This window comes from Rhinoraja longicauda, chromosome 11 (assembly GCF_053455715.1).
Source record: "Rhinoraja longicauda isolate Sanriku21f chromosome 11, sRhiLon1.1, whole genome shotgun sequence".
Lineage (NCBI taxonomy): Eukaryota > Metazoa > Chordata > Chondrichthyes > Rajiformes > Arhynchobatidae > Rhinoraja > Rhinoraja longicauda.
This window is the reverse complement of record NC_135963.1, coordinates 39,901,819-39,919,530: the sequence shown is the minus strand read 5'-3', so window position 1 is coordinate 39,919,530 and position 17,712 is coordinate 39,901,819. Positions and strand designations below refer to the sequence as shown.

At 44.3% G+C, this 17,712-nt stretch overlaps 1 protein-coding gene across 1 annotated transcript in view; it reads right to left on the bottom strand.

The window, feature by feature from the left end:
* Positions 1-476: 476 nt before the first annotated feature.
* The window catches only part of imp3 (IMP U3 small nucleolar ribonucleoprotein 3), a 140,990-nt gene continuing 123,754 nt past the window's right edge, over positions 477-17,712 (bottom strand). The window contains exons 6-7 of the mRNA XM_078408006.1: positions 3,485-3,557; positions 477-759 (exon numbers count right to left, since the gene is read on the bottom strand). Of these exons, the coding sequence (XP_078264132.1) occupies positions 733-759; positions 3,485-3,557 (100 nt within the window). The 3' untranslated portion in view covers positions 477-732. The remainder of the gene's footprint in view (positions 760-3,484; positions 3,558-17,712) is intronic.

Sequence of the window (17,712 nt, the reverse complement as noted above, 5' to 3'; positions counted from 1 at the left end):
TCTATCTGCATCTCTAAACTAAGCTAAACTAGTAATAGCTAAAATTCCAAAAGATATTTACAGTCAGGGACTTCTCACCTGTATTTGTGATCACAAGAGGGCAGTATGGAATGATGCAAGTTTTGCATCACTGAATATATGCTCACAGAAAGCAACATAATTGAGAAGATGGGTCTCGACCCGAAACGTCACCTATTCCTTTTCTCCAGAGATGCTGTCTGACCCGCTGAGATACTCCAGCATTTTGTGCCTATCTTCGGTATAAACCAGCATCTAAATCAGATGCTGGAAATCCAAAATACAAGTGGAAATGAGTGGAAACACTCAGATCAGCCAGGATCTGTGGAGAAAGAAGCAGAGTTAATGTTCTAAGTTAATCACCCTTCATGTAGTTAAGGAGGCATGGTATAAAAATGTTTTTTAATGGGCAGGCCAGCACAATCTTTGCAAAGATTGTTCAAGTTGTTTATTGCATCCAATTAGTGAGCACCCACATTGTAAAGCCAGAATTTTTTTTTATTGATTACAATATCCAGAGTAATACAAAGATGATGACACTGACATTAATTATTGGTAGTGTACAACGGAAGCTCAAATCCAGTAACGAACAGCTCATGATATAGTCATGCCACAAGGACCTCTCAATAGTGGCCACTGGAACAGGTTAGGGCACCGAGTTCGATTCACTCCACTTAAAATAACGCACAGGCCAATCAGGGGAAAGAAGTGGAACTACACAACCAGATCAAAGTCATCTCTCTGGGGGACAAAACAGAAAGAAAAAGTAATGAACATCTTCCAGTGTTGCATTAATCAATAATTTGTAAATGAAATATAGAACAAAACATTAATTTCAAATATATACTAGCTCAACCTGAATATTTAAAGTTAAAAATACTGTACATTTATCAGAGGCCAAGCTAAAGCTTCCAGTGTGATTTCACACCAACACCATCGGTTCAGATAATCACCTCTTAACATTAACTTCACAGATCACCTTCCTCTTATCACAAAAGTCCACCTGCAAGACAGTGCCTTGGGCCGCTCAAATGCAGTTTCCATCTGCATTTTTGTTTCATCTCTTTTCATTAATAAATCCAAGAGTAAATAGAATCGTACAGCATGGTTCAGATCACAAAGCAGCAAATTAATGACCTCTGAAGCAGAGTAAATGCTGATAAGAAACTGCTAGAATCTCACAACAAGCTCCTGTGAGTAGATTATAATGGAAATGATTTGTAAATCTAGTTTAGAGATGTTGATTGTAGGAAGATTGTTGGCCTGCACACTTTAGGACTATTATTTTCTTTAAAGCCATCACAAAACATTTTGCATTGATGCAAAAACAAAGTGTGCAGGCAGGCATGCATTAAATAAATATTTTATCTGACAAATAACACTTCAGAAAATGCAGCATTTACCTAAAACTAAGTGTCAGCCTAGGTGTCTCCTAGAGCTCAAGTCCAAATGCGGGACTGAAAGCAACCAGTGAATTAAAAGTAATTGGACTATTCAGTTGTGGGCAGTGATACAATTGAGCCCAATTCCACTTGAGTCTTTGTCCAGCAGAAAGCTTCACCATAACCCTCCCAACTCAAGCAAGTTGATCATTATTTCACAATGCTAACTCCTTGATCTATACGACCAAACATATGACTGAAACTTTTCTAGAGCTAATTATCAAGATCCTACCAAGAGCAAAAAAAATCGACACTGTTAATTGGTAAATTTTACGTAGATACATAGACAATAGGTGCATTTCTTCACACAGAGAGTGGTGAGTCTGTGGAATTCTCTGCCACAGAAAGTAGTTGAGGCCAGTTCATTGGCTATATTTAAGAGGGAGTTAGATGTGGCCCTTTTTGCTAAAGGGATCAGGTGGTATGGAGAGAAGGCAGGTACAGGCTACTGAGCTGGATGATCAGCCATGATCATATTGAATGGCGGTGCAGACTCGAAGGGCCGAATGGCCTACTCCTGCACCTATTTTCTATGTTTCTATGTGCAGGAGTAGGCCATTCGGCCCTTCGAGCCAGCACCGCCATTCAATGTGATATGGCTGATCATCCATAATCAGTACCCTGTTCCTGCCTTCTCCCCATACCCCTTGATTCTGCTAGCCCTAAGAGCTCTATCTAACTTTCTTTTGAATGCATCCAGCAAAATGGCCTCCACTGCCTCCTGAGGCAGAGAATTCCACAAATTCACAGCTCTTTGTGTGAAAAATGTGGCCCTCAAGCTGGAAAGTTTGGAGGCCCCTGTCCTAGTGCATCAGTCACTGAAAGGAAGCATGCAGGTACAGCAGGCAGTGAAGAAAGCCAATGGAATGTTGGCCTTCATAACAAGAGGAGTTGAGTATAGGAGCAAAGAGGTCCTTCTGCAGTTGTACAGGGCCCTAGTGAGACCACACCTGGAGTATTGTGTGCATTTTTGGTCTCCACACTTGAGGAAGGACATTCTAGCTATTGAAGGAGTGCAGCATAGGTTCACAAGCTTATTTCTCGGAATGGTGGGACTGTCGTACATTGAAAGACTGGAGCGACTGGGCTTGTATACTGTGGAATTTGGAAGGATGAGAGGGGATCATATTGAAACATAAGATTATTAAGGGATTGGACACGCTAGAGGCAGGAAACATGTTCCCGATGTTGGGGGAGTCCTGAACCAGGGGCCACAGTTTATGAATAAGGGGTAAGCCATTTAGAACGGAGATGAGGAAGAACTTTTTCACTCAGAGAGTTGTGAAGCTGTGGAATTCTCTGCCTCAGAAGGCAGTGGAGGCCAATTCTCTGGATGCTTTCAAGAGAGAGTTAGATAGAGCTCTTAATGATAGCGGAGTCAGGGGATATGGGGAGAAGGCAGGAACGGGGTACTGATTGTGCATGATCAGCCATGATCACGGTGAATGGCGGTGCTGGCTCAAAGGGCCGAATGGCCTACTCCTGCACCTATTGTCTATTGTCTAAATGGCCTACCCCTTAATCTTAAACTGTGGCCACTGGTTCTGGACTCTCCCAACACCGGGAACATGTTTTCTGCATCTAGCATCTCCAAGATCCTCTCTCATCCTTCTAAATTCCAGTGAATACAAGCCCAATCGCTCCATTCTTTCATCATATGACACTCCCGCCATCCCGGAATTAACCTCGTGAACCTATGCTGCACTCCCGCTATAGCAAGAATGTCGTTCCTCAAATTAGGAGACCAAATCTGCACACAATACTCCAGGTGTGGTCTCACCAGGGCCCTGTATAACAGCAGAAGGAACTCTTTGCTCCTATGCTCAACTCCTCTCCTTATGAAATTAGACTGTTTAGAAATTAGAAGTTTAACATTAGACTGAACCACACAACCTGGTGTATAGCAGATGGTGTGCTGGTTTCAAACATCAGCGTAAAACAGGATACTGTTCTAGACATATCTCGCCAACTGTTCAAGACCATGAGGAAATAAATAGTTTAGAAGATGTTGCTTGAATTCTTACCTCTTCATTATACTCCATTACATGTCGTTTGATCTTTGAAGAGTCCACCCAGGTTATAAAGTCTTCCATATTTCTGCAAGTTCAACATGAGAATAGGCACATTAACAGAGAGTCAAAAAATATTTTAATTATCCAGCACCAAGGTTAGTAATTCCAGTCTTTTAGCTGCTTTCATCAGAATTGCCAGAGTCATACACTGCTTGGTCCCTCTGCTCCCCCACAATATTGTGTGTCTGTTCCACGCACTTTCCCCAGCAGCAGCAATGAACAGCTGCCCACTAACCAAACTATCACCTCTTCAAGGGCAACTCTTGTCAGCAGTGTCTCCGCACCAACTCAGCGATCCTCGTCCATGAAAGGGTGTATTCAAATATGGCATACTCCCTTCACTCCCAAGATATCGAAAAAGTCCCTGTTTTGAGCTCTTGTCATGGATTTTTACTGAACTTTGGGCTAAATGACAAGCCAACAAAGCTGCTACTGATCTCAACAATAAATACCTGCTTACCTTCAGTGATCCTCCTAGTCCACGCTTGGATAAAACAGAGATCTTTCCCAAACCTTTGCTTTCATTAACAAACTACGGTTACAACTGTTCCACAGACCATATAAAGGGCAATGTTCTTCATCTGGTATTCCTCTGAGCAGGTCCATCTGCACCTAGAACTACTGGTCATGCCCATCGACTTGCCTGATTGCAAATCAAAACATGCACCATCCTTTGCTACCCAACTGAACAGAATATGATGAATCAGCCACCTCACAAAAATGGTCTTATGCTATTAATATTATAAGAAAATAACTGCAGATGCTGGTACAAATCGATGTATTCACAAAATGCTGGAGTAACTCAGCAGGTCAGGCAGCATCTCGGGAGAGAAGGAATGGGTGACGTTTCGGGTCGAGACCCTTCTTCAGACTGATGTCGGGGGTGGGACAAAGGAAGGATATAGGTGGAGACAGGAAGATAGAGGGAGATCTGGGAAGGAGGAGGGGAAGGGAGGGACAGAGGAGCTATCTGAAGTTGGAGAAGTCGACGTTCATACCACCGGGCTGCAAACTGCCCAGGCGAAATATGAGGTGCTGCTCCTCCAATTTCCGGCGGGCCTCACTATGGCACTGGAGGAGGCCCATGACAGAGAGGTCAGACTGGGAATGGGAGGGGGAGTTAAAGTGCTGGGCCACCGGGAGATCAGTTGCGTTAATGCGGACCGAGCGCAGGTGTTCAGCGAAGCGATCGCCGAGCCTGCGCTTGGTTTCGCCGATATAAATAAGTTGACATCTAGAGCAGCGGATGCAATAGATGAGGTTGGAGGAGGTGCAGGTGAACCTCTGTCTCACCTGGAAAGACTGTTTGGGTCCTTTGATGGAGTTGAGGGGGGAGGTAAAGGGACAGGTGTTGCATCTCGTGCGGTTGCAAGGGAAAGTGCCCGGGGTTGGGGTGGTTTGGGTAGGAAGGGACGAGTGGACCAGGGAGTTACGGAGGGAACGGTCTCTGCGGAACGCAGCGAGGGGAGGGGATGGGAAGATATGGCCAGTGGTGGGGTCCCGTTGTAGGTGACGGAAATGTTGGTGGATGATATGTTGGATCCGCTGGCTGGTGGGGTGGAAGGTGAGAACGAGGGGGATCCTGTCCTTGTTGCGAGTGGGGGGAGGGGGAGCAAGAGCGGAGCTGCGGGATGTAGAAGAGACCCTAGTGAGAGCCTCATCTATAATGGAGGAGGGGAAGCCCCGTTTTCTGAAGAACGAGGACATCTCGGAAGCCCTAGTCTGAAACACCTCATCCCGGGCGCAGATGCGGCGTAGACAGAGGAATTGGGAGTAGGGGATAGACTTTTTGCAGGGGAAGAAGTGTAGTCCAGATAGCTGTGCGAGTCGGTGGGCTTGTAGTAAATGTCCGTCACTAGTCAGTCTCCTGTGATGGAGATGGTGAGGTCCAGAAACAGGAGGGAGATGTCAGAGATAGTCCAGGTATATTTAAGGGCAGGATGGAAATTGGAGGTGAGGTGTATGAAGTCAGTGAGTTCTGCATGGGTGCAAGAGGTAGAGTTCGGGGATGGGGCCAGTGTACGTCTGGAACAGGGATTGTTCGACGTACCCGACAAAGAGGCAGGCGTAGCTAGGGCCCATGCGAGTGCCCATAGCTACGGCTCTGGTTTGGAGGAAGTGGGAGGAGTCAAAGGAGAAGTTGTTGAGGGTAAGAACCAGCTCTGCTAGGCGGAGGAGAGTGTTGGTCGATGGGGATTGGCTGGTTCTACGGTCGAGGAAGAGACGGAGGGCTTCGAGACCATCCTTGTGGGGGATGGAGGTGTAGAGTGACTGGACATCCATGGTGAAAATGAGGGAGTGGGGGCCTGGGAACCGGAAGTTATCCAGGAGATGGAGAGCGTGTGAGGTGTCTTGGACGTAGGTGGGGAGGGATTTAACCAGGGGGGATAGGATGGAGTCAAGGTAGGTAGAGATAAGTTCGGTAGGGCATGAGCAGGCAGAGACAATGGGTCTGCCGGGACAGTTGTGTTTGTGGATTTTGGGTAGGAGGTAGAATCGGGCCGTGCGGGGCTGGGGAACTATGAGATTGGAGGCACTGAGGGGTAGATCGCCGGAGGTGATGAGGTCGGTGATGGTGCTGCTGATAAAGGTCTGGTGTTTATCGGTGGGGTCATGGTCCAGGGATAGGTAGGAAGAGGTGTCTGATAGTTGTCGTCTGGCCTCGGTGCGGTAGAGGTCAGCACGCCAGACTACCACAGCCCCTCCCTTGTCAGCGGGTTTAATTATTAAGTCCGGGTTGTTGCGGAGTGCGTGGAGGGCTGCGCGTTCAGGAGGGGAGAGGTTGGAGTTAGTCAGGGGAGTGGAAAATTTGAGGCGGCTGATGTCACGCCGGCAGTTTGAGATAAAAAGTTCTAGTGAGGGTAGTAGGCCATACTGGGGGGTAAAAGTGGAGGGGGTCCATTGGAGACGGGAGAAGGGGTCATCAGTGGGGGGGTCGGGACTCCTTCCCGTGGTAAAAGGCTGGAGGCGGAGGCGGCGGAAGAAGAGCTCCACGTCATGGCGGACGCGGAACTCGTTGATGTGGGGGCGGAGGGGAACAAAGGTAAGGCCTCTGCTGAGGACCGACCGTTCGGTGTCTGAAAGGGGGAGGTCAGGGGGGGTGGTGAACACCCGGCAATGGTGGGGGTTGGGGTCGGATGGAGGCAGGGGGGCAGGTGGAGGGGATGTATGGTGGGGGGGTGGTGGGTTAGCTGGGCAGAGGGGGGCATGAGGACCGATTTGGGGAGTACTGGGGGTCAACTGGCTGGAGGGGGAAGGGGGAGACCCAGTGGAACCCCTGCTGCAGTTACCTGTAGTAGAGGGTGGGCAGTAGGACCATTAATTATGCTATTAATAACTGCCTGAAGAACTCAGTCTTGCCACTAGGAGGAAGCATGTCATTTATAACAAGGTCTATCTAGCACACTGCTGCACATAGTACATTCTGATGTAGCGGGGTGGATCCAGTGCAGAAACACCGGAAGCTCCTCAGGGAACTGCGGGCATTTCTCTGTGAAAGTCTGGAATTCCTATGCAAGTCCTGAAATTGGTGACCACTTTGCACACAATTTCCCAGGTGCACCTTTGTTTTGGAAAACACAAAGTCTGTCAATGGAGCACAGGTTTACAGCAGTTCCCCAGCACAAAATGGGAAGGAATCTGTCTGCTGAACTAACCAGTTTAGGCTGACAAAGGAACAACAAATCCATTCATTTTAATGGATAGGAACAGTTGGAAAGGACAAACTCTTCAATAATTAACATTTTTTTAATTGAGCTTAACAATTGAAAGTATTTATCAAAATGTTTTTTGTTTTTAACTGGTAGTTTAGTTTTACTTTAGTGTTTTGAAAACGTTCTCAAAAATTGTTTCATTAACTTTTAATAGTTTTTGAATAGCTTTAAATTCTTGAAACAATCAAGAATTTTCTCCCAACTTGCCATATCTTAATTGGCTGTCAGGTTTATTTCACAACATAAAGGGCTTATTCATTGATACGATAACAGCTCCATTTTCTTCCGATGAAAGATCCATCACCGTTCTCTCTCTCATAAGAATAAAATGATTTCTAATTGGTCCCCCCGAACAAGTTAATTCGATTGCAAAACGAAATTGAAGCCTTTTAGTGTTTGGTCCATGTCACATTTGCTCCATGACCCCTTGCTCCCAATTGTAATTTCAAAGGTCCTAGATGCCTGCAGCCAAGTAGGCTGCTGAACAGGTTCTGCCAATGTTCTCTAGCACAGCCTTCTCCCCATCAAGGCAACAGCATCTATCATCAAGGATTCACACTTTCTGGGCCTTGCCTTCTTTTCACTGCTATCATCGGGCAGGAGGTACAGAAGTATGAAGTCCCGCACCACCAGGCTCAGGAGCACCTAGTTTCCGAAAGATACAATGTTCTTGAATCAACCGCCAGACGAACAGAATACAATGGTCTACATCTTGATTCCATATTCACGCTGCCTTGGCAAGGCCAACAGCATAATCAAGGATGAGTAGCACCCCGGCCACTTCTTTCTAGTCCCCTCTCCCATCAGGCAAGAGTTACAGAAGTGTGAAAACGGAGACATCTAGATTCTGGGACAGTTTCTTCCCAGCTGTTATCTGGCAACTGAACTATCCTACCACCAACTAGAGTCCTGAGCTACTATCTACCGCATTGGAGACCTACCTTTGATCGGACATTATCTTGCACTAAACATTATTCATGTTATTCCCTTTATCATGTATTTGTACTGTAGATGGCTTGATTATCTTTGTATTATCATGTATTATCTTTCTACTGACTAGTTAGCACGCAAAAGCTTTTCACTGTACCTCGGTTCATGTAACAATAAACTAAACTCAAACTCATAAGCCCTCAAATCTGTATGTCTTTGGAACGTGGGAGGAAACTGGAGCACCCAGAGAAAACCCACACAGGTCATGGAGAGAACGTACAAACTCTGTACAGACATCACCAGTCTGATATGGGTAAATTATGCATAACAAACCCCAATGATCTGTAGTATCTACAGTGATGTATCCTCTGAAATGCTCCAAGATAGAGAATCTCAGAGATTCACCACCCTTTGCTCCGACTAAAGATTAGCATTAAATGACAGCCCCCATCTCTCCGACCAGTCGCTGAACAGAAGCAGCAGGGCAAACCTGCATCCTCCCTATTCCAACATTTCCTGAATGTCTAAAGTTTTAAACCATCCTTAGAGTCAACATCTATTTCTCTCCCTCACTGCCAGCCATCTGACCACTTTAAGGCTATATGTATTCATCACCTTTAAGCAGGAATTCTTCAGAGCCCTTTCAATGAATTTCCTACATCCCTTCACAAGCTTAAGCTCAAGGATAATTTTACAACCCATATTTGGACCTCCCTCTTCTCAGTTCCAGTTGCACCAGATGTCTCTACACATCCAGTTCAGAGTTCCAGCCACTGCTTCCTGTACCATCCATGATCCACCCCGCCAGATCTCAATGACTCTTCCTTCTGTACTCTTCAATAGCTCCACCCCAACACTGACTCTCGCTTTTCATCTCCCACACTCCACCACTGTAAATCACATGATCAAGAGGGGCCGGCACATTGACACAGCGGTAGAGTTGCTGCCTTACAGCGCCAGAGACCCGGGTTTGATCCTGATGAAGGGTGATGTCGGTACAGAGTTTGTCCTTTCTCTCCGTGACCTGCGTGGGTTTTCTCTGGGTGCTCCGGTTAATCCAAGCTCCAAAGACGTACAGGTTTGTAGACTAATTGGCTTGGTAAAATTGTAAATTGTCCCTAGTGTGTGTAAGATAGTGTTAGGGTACAGAGTGATCATTGGCCTGTATCCAGGCTGTATCTCTAAACTAAACTAGAAGTTACTAACCACACTGAATACCTCTTTGTCTAGTTTGATTCATCTTTCCTGCTTTGAATAAGTCTTGCTAAGCCCTCCTCTTAGAAGTTAGCTGTCATGCCCAATTTTGATCTAATATTTCCATGAATAAGCTGTTCATCACATGATCTGCCTCCTGACAGTAAAGTTCTCGGAGGCAATTTCCTATATTAAAGTGTAGTGTGTAAAAGGGTTGGTCTTTAACAGCCAGAGGACTGAATTACACATTTAAAAGAACAGATTGGAGATAAGAACAAGAAACTGTGAAACAAAGACATCTTTCACACACCTACCACTAAAACATGCATGAAAGTGCTGGATGTGACAAAAATAGTGTTATCAAAAACATTTTGTACAGGGGTAAAAGCGGGTTTTTTTAAATCAAGTAAAAGAATCTTTAGTTTGTAAGTGAAGATTTCAGATATGTACTCCAAATTGTATAAATTTATAATACAAGCTATGATTTCATTTTGGAAATAATGTTATTCAGATATTTATATTCCAGATACATTAAATTATTGTGCAGTTTATGGATTATACATTTGGTAATGGGAGGCAGGAAGAGGGTTAAAATCATGGCTCAAATGTTTCTGTGACATCTGATCTCATACATGGATTCTGGCATCTAAGCAGCCTCCTTCAGCTGGAAGGGGAAATTAGTGAACCACCGATTACTTCTCAGCTTCAAGACAATAAGTCCTTCTATACTCGAGCAGCCAGAGGGAGGTTTTGCTGTGGGAAACTAGCTTGAACCAGACGCTGAAACATAACACAGCAGTGGTTCAAATGTCAAAGAATGCTGGGACTCGAGTCTGCGGCCCATAGGCTTGTCTGTAAACCTGGAAGCTTGTGTTCCTAACCTTGCTCCCTCCGAGAACCACCGGGGTGAGGGGAGTGCAAAGCACCCTCATTGTGGGTGCTAAGCAAGAGGAGAAGAGGCGTAGTAATGTAACATTAAAGAGGGGGACCAGGGTTTAAATCCAGCAGAATTCTAACTTTAGACATAAGGAATTGCAGATGCTGGAATCAAAAGGAGAACACAGAGTGCTGGAGTAACTCAGAAGGTCAGACAGCATCTCTGCAGGACATGTCTCCAGAGATGCTGTCTGACTTTATGAGTTACTCCAGCACTCTGTGTTCTACACAAAATTTTAACTTTCCTCTATTTATTGGCGACAAGGACATCAGACAAACTGTGTGCAGAGAATCCCAATCCAAGCAGTAATGGCAGTGGGCCCATAATTTCAATACATTGAAAAAATGAACAGTGGCTGTTGCTGGACATGGAAATATCAACGTTCCACACAATGTGGTTTAATGCAGCAAATGGATTTGAGACATACCCTCTGCATTTCATCTGCTGTTCTCAAACCATCCTGAACTAAAGGTCAGCTACCCATATTTGATACCAATCGCTGAGAGAAGCACCATATTTGAACGACATTGTTCAGAAGGACTGTGCATCCACGTGGCAGATTTTATCAAGTTAGTAACTATGAGTTAGTATCTTCTGAGCATTTTATCAGAGTGCTCCAATAATTGGTACTACCTGCCAACATCTACACTCCCTCCACCAATACTAAATGTCAATTGTGTATGCTTCCCATTTCCTGACTTTTTTTTGGGGGGGGGGGGGGGGGGGGAAAGTTCAATAAAAACAACATCTTCTAATACACAGGGTTTTTTCCAAGCTGGATTCTGTTTTTGTCGTAATTCTGTATGGATTACACCACCTACATTCACAGCTCTATCTTACCGAGATAAGCATTGGAAAGAAGTGGAAGCACAAAGGTGCTTTTGAGCTGAGCAGATCAATCAGCATTCAGAAAGGAGGTAGGTTCCAGTAAAAATGAAAGCCCTTTACTAACATTCATGATCTGCTGCAATTTTCCACGCTTTGGTTTTTATTCCATGTTTTTCAAGCATTCGCAGTTGTTTTTAATAGCTTCCTGCCAGTCCTGTCCACAATGAGATAAGATTTCTCTTCTTTCTTTATTCACTATTGGCGAACATCTGTTCAACAGAATTCCATAACCTACATACACATAGCTGTTAATCATACAGGCACAGCTGAAGAAATGTTGAAACTGCATAAACAAAATTGAATTTGCAGCACCAAGGTTGACATTCCACAAATATATTGAGTATGGAGGCAGATCATTAACTTGAACTATTAAATTTACACAACGCACAGATGATAGCAATGTTGGAGATGTGTTAGGAGGAGCTTCCTGCTTGGAATCTTCTAATCAAATATTTTGCACAGTCCTACCAATTATCTTAAAGAGTATTACACAATCTTCCTGTGTATTGGGCACCGCAATGGGTTTTTTTAAAAATGGGGATTGATAGGTTCATGATTAGTAAGGGCATCATAGTTTATTGGGAGAAGGTAGAAGAATGGGTGTAGTGGCAACTTCAGTCCTTACAATAAAGTCCTTCCGCTTGCCACCACTTCACAGAGAGTGGAGTGATCGATCTTGATGCAAACCAACAACAGAGAGATCTTAAAGACCTTTCAGTTTAATTAGTCATTTATTGAAGTAGTAATACAAACAGATTTGAATCTCTCCCAGCTTTTCTCTCGTCATAGGTCTGGTAAGAACGATATCTCGCCAAGCTCCTCCGTGTCTGACGCCTCCCGGCTCTGCACTCCCAGATATACTTCAAATTCTGGCTCTTCCCAGTCCATTATGCCCATATATGTATTCATCTTACTACAACCCCCAAAAATAATAGAGCAAGATACAAAATAATATAATATGCTAAACAGCTAGTACAAACACAAATGGCTCCTACACCTCGGCCCCTAATTGTTCTATGTATATAACGAAACAATTACTAATAAACATTAAAAGGAGCTATAAAAACTTCACATCATCAAAATAAACAGGTATGCACAATATGTTGGCATCTAATGCACTTTAGTGATTCTTCAATCTTTAAGGCCACCAGTCTTCGCTGTACTCAGGTATCAGCTTCCAGGAGCAGACATATCTTCGTTATCGATCTTTCCAAGATGTTGCTCTTAGTCTGAAGTCAAACTGTGCACACAAGACCTTGTGCATCTGGTATGGTCTCCAATATTCTGCCCATTAGCCAGGAGCTTTGTGGAGCAGTGGAATCGGCCACCAGAACAATGTCACCTGCAGCAAAGCTTCTTTTCACCTTTGACCACAGTTGTCGCTCTTGAATCAGAGGCAATTATTCTCGAATCCACTGTTTCCAAAAGAGATCTGCCATATATTGTACCCGTCCCCATCTGCGTCCGTATAAATCTTCCTTTACAAAGTGCCCAGGTGGTAGTATTGGCTTGCCTTTCAACTGAAGATGGTTTGGTGTGAGTGCTTCCAGGTCCATTGGATCATCAGAATTCTTGGTAATGGGTCGATCATTTAAAATTGCTTCAACTTCACAAATTAAAGTTTGCAATCCTTCATCGTCCAGAACTTGTTGGCTAAGAACAGAGCACAGCACATTTCGAACCATGCAGATCAATCGTTCCCAAACACCACCGTGATGGGATCCTGCTGGAGGGTTAAAGTACCACCTTATCCCTTGCTGAAGCATAGCACTCCGGATCTTGTCCTGATTCATTTTATTGAATGCTTATCGCAAATCTCTTTCCGCTCCAATAAAATTTGTGCCATTGTCTGATCTTAAAGATGATACTTGATCTCATCAAAAATGAATCTTCGTAATGCATTGATGCAGGAGTCTGTGTCAAGTGTATATGCCATCTCAAGATGTACTGCCCTGCTTGCCATGCAGGTAAAGATTACACCATACCGTTTAACAAAACTTTGTCCTCTTTTGACCTCTATAGGACCAAAGTAGTCTACTCCTACATCGGTAAATGGAGGTTTGTCTGATCGAATTGTCACCAGGGGCAAATCTGCCATCTTTTGTTCCCCAACTCTTCCCCGCTGTCGTTTACACACAAAGCAGTCTGCTATGATTTTTCTTGCAGCGGAATTAACTTTGATAATCCAGTATCTTTTACGGAGACGAGACAGCATATGATTTCTTTCTCCTTGTCCAAGCTATTCATGGATAGGTCGTAACAGTAATGCTGATATGTGAAGGTCCTTCGAGAGAATAATAGGATGTTTAGCCTCTTCAGGCATCGCTAGTCTATTCAGGCGACCGCCTACTCTCAGAAGTCCATCATTCAGCACCGGATCCAGTTTATACAAATGACTGTATACCATCTTTCGATGGTATTACCACCACCTTCTAGTGCTGATATTTCTTCTTCGAATCTTTGTCTTTGACTGAAAGAGATGACTGCGCTTTCTGCTTGGGAAGGATCTTCAGGACATAAACATTGACCGCGGAGTGTTGCTTTAAAAGCCTGCATCTCCTTTTCAACCTTCTCTTTCAGTTTGTCAGGATCCTTTTCAAGGCTACTCTCAGCAGTTTAAATTTCCTTTCTTTTTCGAGTCAGCTGCAAGAGTGTTGTCTTTACTTTAAGGAGCCAAGCTACGGCAGTCTTCAGATTCCTCCATGATGAGAAATAGGTGATCAGAGAATTCATGGAGTTCAATGGACCCTTGACAATGACGTTCATTGTGATAGTGTGCTTGATTTCTGGATCATCAGCAAAGATTGCAGATTCCAAGTGAGGTTTTGGCCATTCTCTGTCTGACTTACAGAGAAATTCTGGTCCTTTGATCCATCTTTTACAGCTTAAGAAGCGGTCTGCTGTTAGTCCTCTGGAGGTTTCATCTGCAGGATTTTCCTTTGTGCTAACATATCATTGTGATACATCAGTAGCATCGCGCACAAAAGTGATTCTGTTAGCTATGAATGTTTGAAAGCGTCTATTTTCTTTGTTGATGTACTTAAGCACCATTGTGCTATCGATCCAGAAGATGGATTTGACCAGTTGAAACTGTAATTCTTTTCGCAGCATTGTGTCAACTCTGACAGCTGTAAGCTCCATTCTGGGAAGCATCATTTGTTTTAATGGTGCCACTGGATTTTCCCATTATGAATGCAATATGCACCTCTTTGTTATCGTTTTCCAATCTTAGATATGAAACAGTACCGTAGCCACTTTCGCTGGCGTCTGAAAAGTGGTGCAGCTGTGCATATCTGATTTGACCAAAGCTTGTAGGCTTCACTTGATTCATAGTACGCAGGAGAATTTTGGTCCTTGGCCCTGAAATGTTCAGCCGTCTCATCAAGCTTTCTGTGCAGAAGGTAGATGAACTTCCATGATCCAAAAATGCATATGTTTGCAACACTGTATTCCCCATGTGGCTCTTTGCTTATATTGGTACAATGGAGGAGATGCAGGTTTCATCACCGGCCCAATATGCCCACACATTTGAGATGGGAGAACAGCATCACTGGTTACTGGCTTTTTATTCTGTTCTACATATTCTAATAGTATCCGGTTTCTTTTCTTTATCTTTTCAATTAACAATTTTATGTCTTTCAATTTTTTTTTCTTCTCAGTTGTTCTTCTTTTATTTTGAACTGTCTTCTCGTCTGTTCTTCTTCCTCAATCTCACACTGGCTTTTCAGGGCGGCAACCCATTTCAAGACATGAGAACTTTGAAGCTCCACATAATGGAGAAAAAAACATTTTCCTTTATGGAATCCTTTCTGATGTCGCCACCTTGTGGCTGAACATCAGATCTAACCACAGACATACATGTACGTCATTATCCCTTTAAGACGCGTTGACGTTAAATAGTATCTACACAAGAATTCAAAACAAACTGATATCTCACGATGCTCAAGGTCACTTCTTTGTTTTCAGTATTCCATGGTTTTCAGCAGCAGTTTTTCCAATTCAACTGAAATACAGCTTTTCCAATAAAGCTTAATGCTGTACTCACTTTTCCCACTGGCTTTTGAAGTTTCCAATCTCTGTTAGTCAGATTAGCGCAGGTATCGACCCCGTCCAGTCTAATTCGGCTTCAAGATTTTTGAAATAAAACAATCCTTGTTCCGTCCAGTCGCTTCACAAGTTCCAGTCTCACTCATAGAGTCAATTGTTCCTTTAAATGGCTCTTATGAGACATGTCTTACTTTAAATCACTCATGGAGCAAGTTCTTACTTTTATCAGGCATGGAGCAAGTTCTTACTTTTAGTGTAGTGGCAACTTCATCCTTACAATAAAGTCCTTCCACTTGCCACCACTTCGCAGAGGGTGGAGTGATCGATCTTGGCGCAAACCAACTACAGAGAGATCTTAAAGACGTTTGTTTAATTAGTCGTTTATTGAAGTAGTAATACAAACAGATTTATATCTCTCCCAGCTTTTCTCTCGTCATAGGCCTGGTAAGAACTATATCTCGCCAAGCTCCTCCATGTCTGACGCCTCCTGTGTCTGCATTCCTAGAAATACTTCGAATTCTGGCTCCTCCCAGTCCATTATGCCCATATATGTATTCATCTCACGACAACCCCCCAAGTGTCCAAAAATAATACAGCAAGATACAAAATAATATAAATTGCTAAACAGCTAGTGCAAACACAAATGACTCCTACACTGGGGTTGAGATGGAAAAATAGATCAGCCATGATCTAATGGTGGAGCAGACTTGATGGGTCGAATAGCCTAACATTTTATGGTTTGGTTTAGTTTAGCGGTACAAGCAGAAAACAAGCCCTTCGGCTCACCGAGTCTGCACCGACCAACGATTACCCATACACTAGTTCTATCCTGCACACCAGGAGCAATTTACAGAAGCCAATTCACCTACAAACCTGGACATCTTCAGAATATGAATGGAAACTGGAGCACCTGGAGAAAACCCACAATGATCCCAGGGAGAACATATAAACTTCGTACAGACAGCACTCGTGGTCAGGAGTGAACCGCGTCTCTGGTGCTGTAAGGCAACAACCTCACCGCTGCGTTACTGCGCCACGAGGGTCTTCCTGTGACCAACAACAGGAGCTGTAGAACTGGGTTGGAAGTATGGTAGCAGGCTTGATTTGCTTTATCAAACTTGTGGAAAGAGGATTTACAAGAGGAAAATGAATAAGCAGTTACTAGGCAAAGAATCATGCAACAATACTGAGGCGAATATTGCAGCAGCATGGAGGAAATAAAGCATCAATTTAAGTCTGCTCCTAAAAAATGTGAACGATTAGAAAGGCTTTGTAATGAGCAAGATTTTGACACAGATCCCACTATTGTCATTTTACCTGTCCTTTTAAGTATTTGTGCACAAACAAAATTTAACTTGGCTTGTTTCACCCTTAAGAAGGTTTCTAAGAAACAAGTGTCACATCCTTTTATTAAGATACTGCGAAGTGCAGTTGGCTGGAGTTAGCACGTTTATAAAACACTCCTTTCCTGTCAACCCTACAGAGTGCTGCAACTTCTTGCCTTGCTTAGAACATACAATGCCCCCCGTAATGTTTGGGACAAAGACCCATCACTTATTTATTTGCCTCTGTACTCCACAATTTGAGAATTGTAATAGAACAAATCATATGTGGTTAAAGTGCACTTTGTCAGATTTTAATAAAGGCCAATTTTATACATTTTGGTTTCACCATGAAGAAATTACAACATAATCCCCCCATTTCAGGGCACCATAATGTTTGGGACACAGCAATGTCATGCAAATGAAAGTAGTCATGTTTAGCATTTTGTTGCATTGAGGAGGTCCACACGTGGTGTAAACACTCTATTTAATCATTAACCAAATACAGTTTCGTTGCTCACCCGCGCGTGGCCGAGTTCAAATCCCAACTGCCAAATCCTTTATTCTCCTGGCACATGACGGCCCGTCCCCCTGACCGCGTGATTGGTCGGCCCAGATCATGCCAGGTCCACATAAGAGTTCGAGCCCGACAAACGAAGGATCGATACCAAATTGGCTCGGCCCACCACATGATCCCCCCCCCCCCCCCCCCCCCGAACCGGAGTAATGGAGGCGGTTTGGCTGACAAGTGAGGCGGCCTGATCGCGTGTACACATTTCCTGTGTTCAGGGTTGCAGCTGGCATAGTTGAGGCCGGGTTTGATCGTGACGGTGGACGCCCTCTGTGGCGGGGTTGTGCCACCTGCACTGGTTGGTCAATGTCCAAGTGTGCCGGCTTAAGACGGTCCACGGTGACAGTCTCATGCCTGCCGCCCATGTCGATCACAAAAGTCTTGGCACCGTGTTGCAGTACCTGGAAGGGTCCCTCGTAAGGCCTTTGCAGTGGCTTACGGTGGGAATTGCGGCGAACGAAAACGTACTGGCAGTTTGTGAGGGCCATTGATTCGTACGTGGGGGCAAGTCCAAGGCGGGACGTCAGGATGGCAGTGAGCGTGCCCACCTTCTCCCGGAGGTGCATCAGCATGGTCGA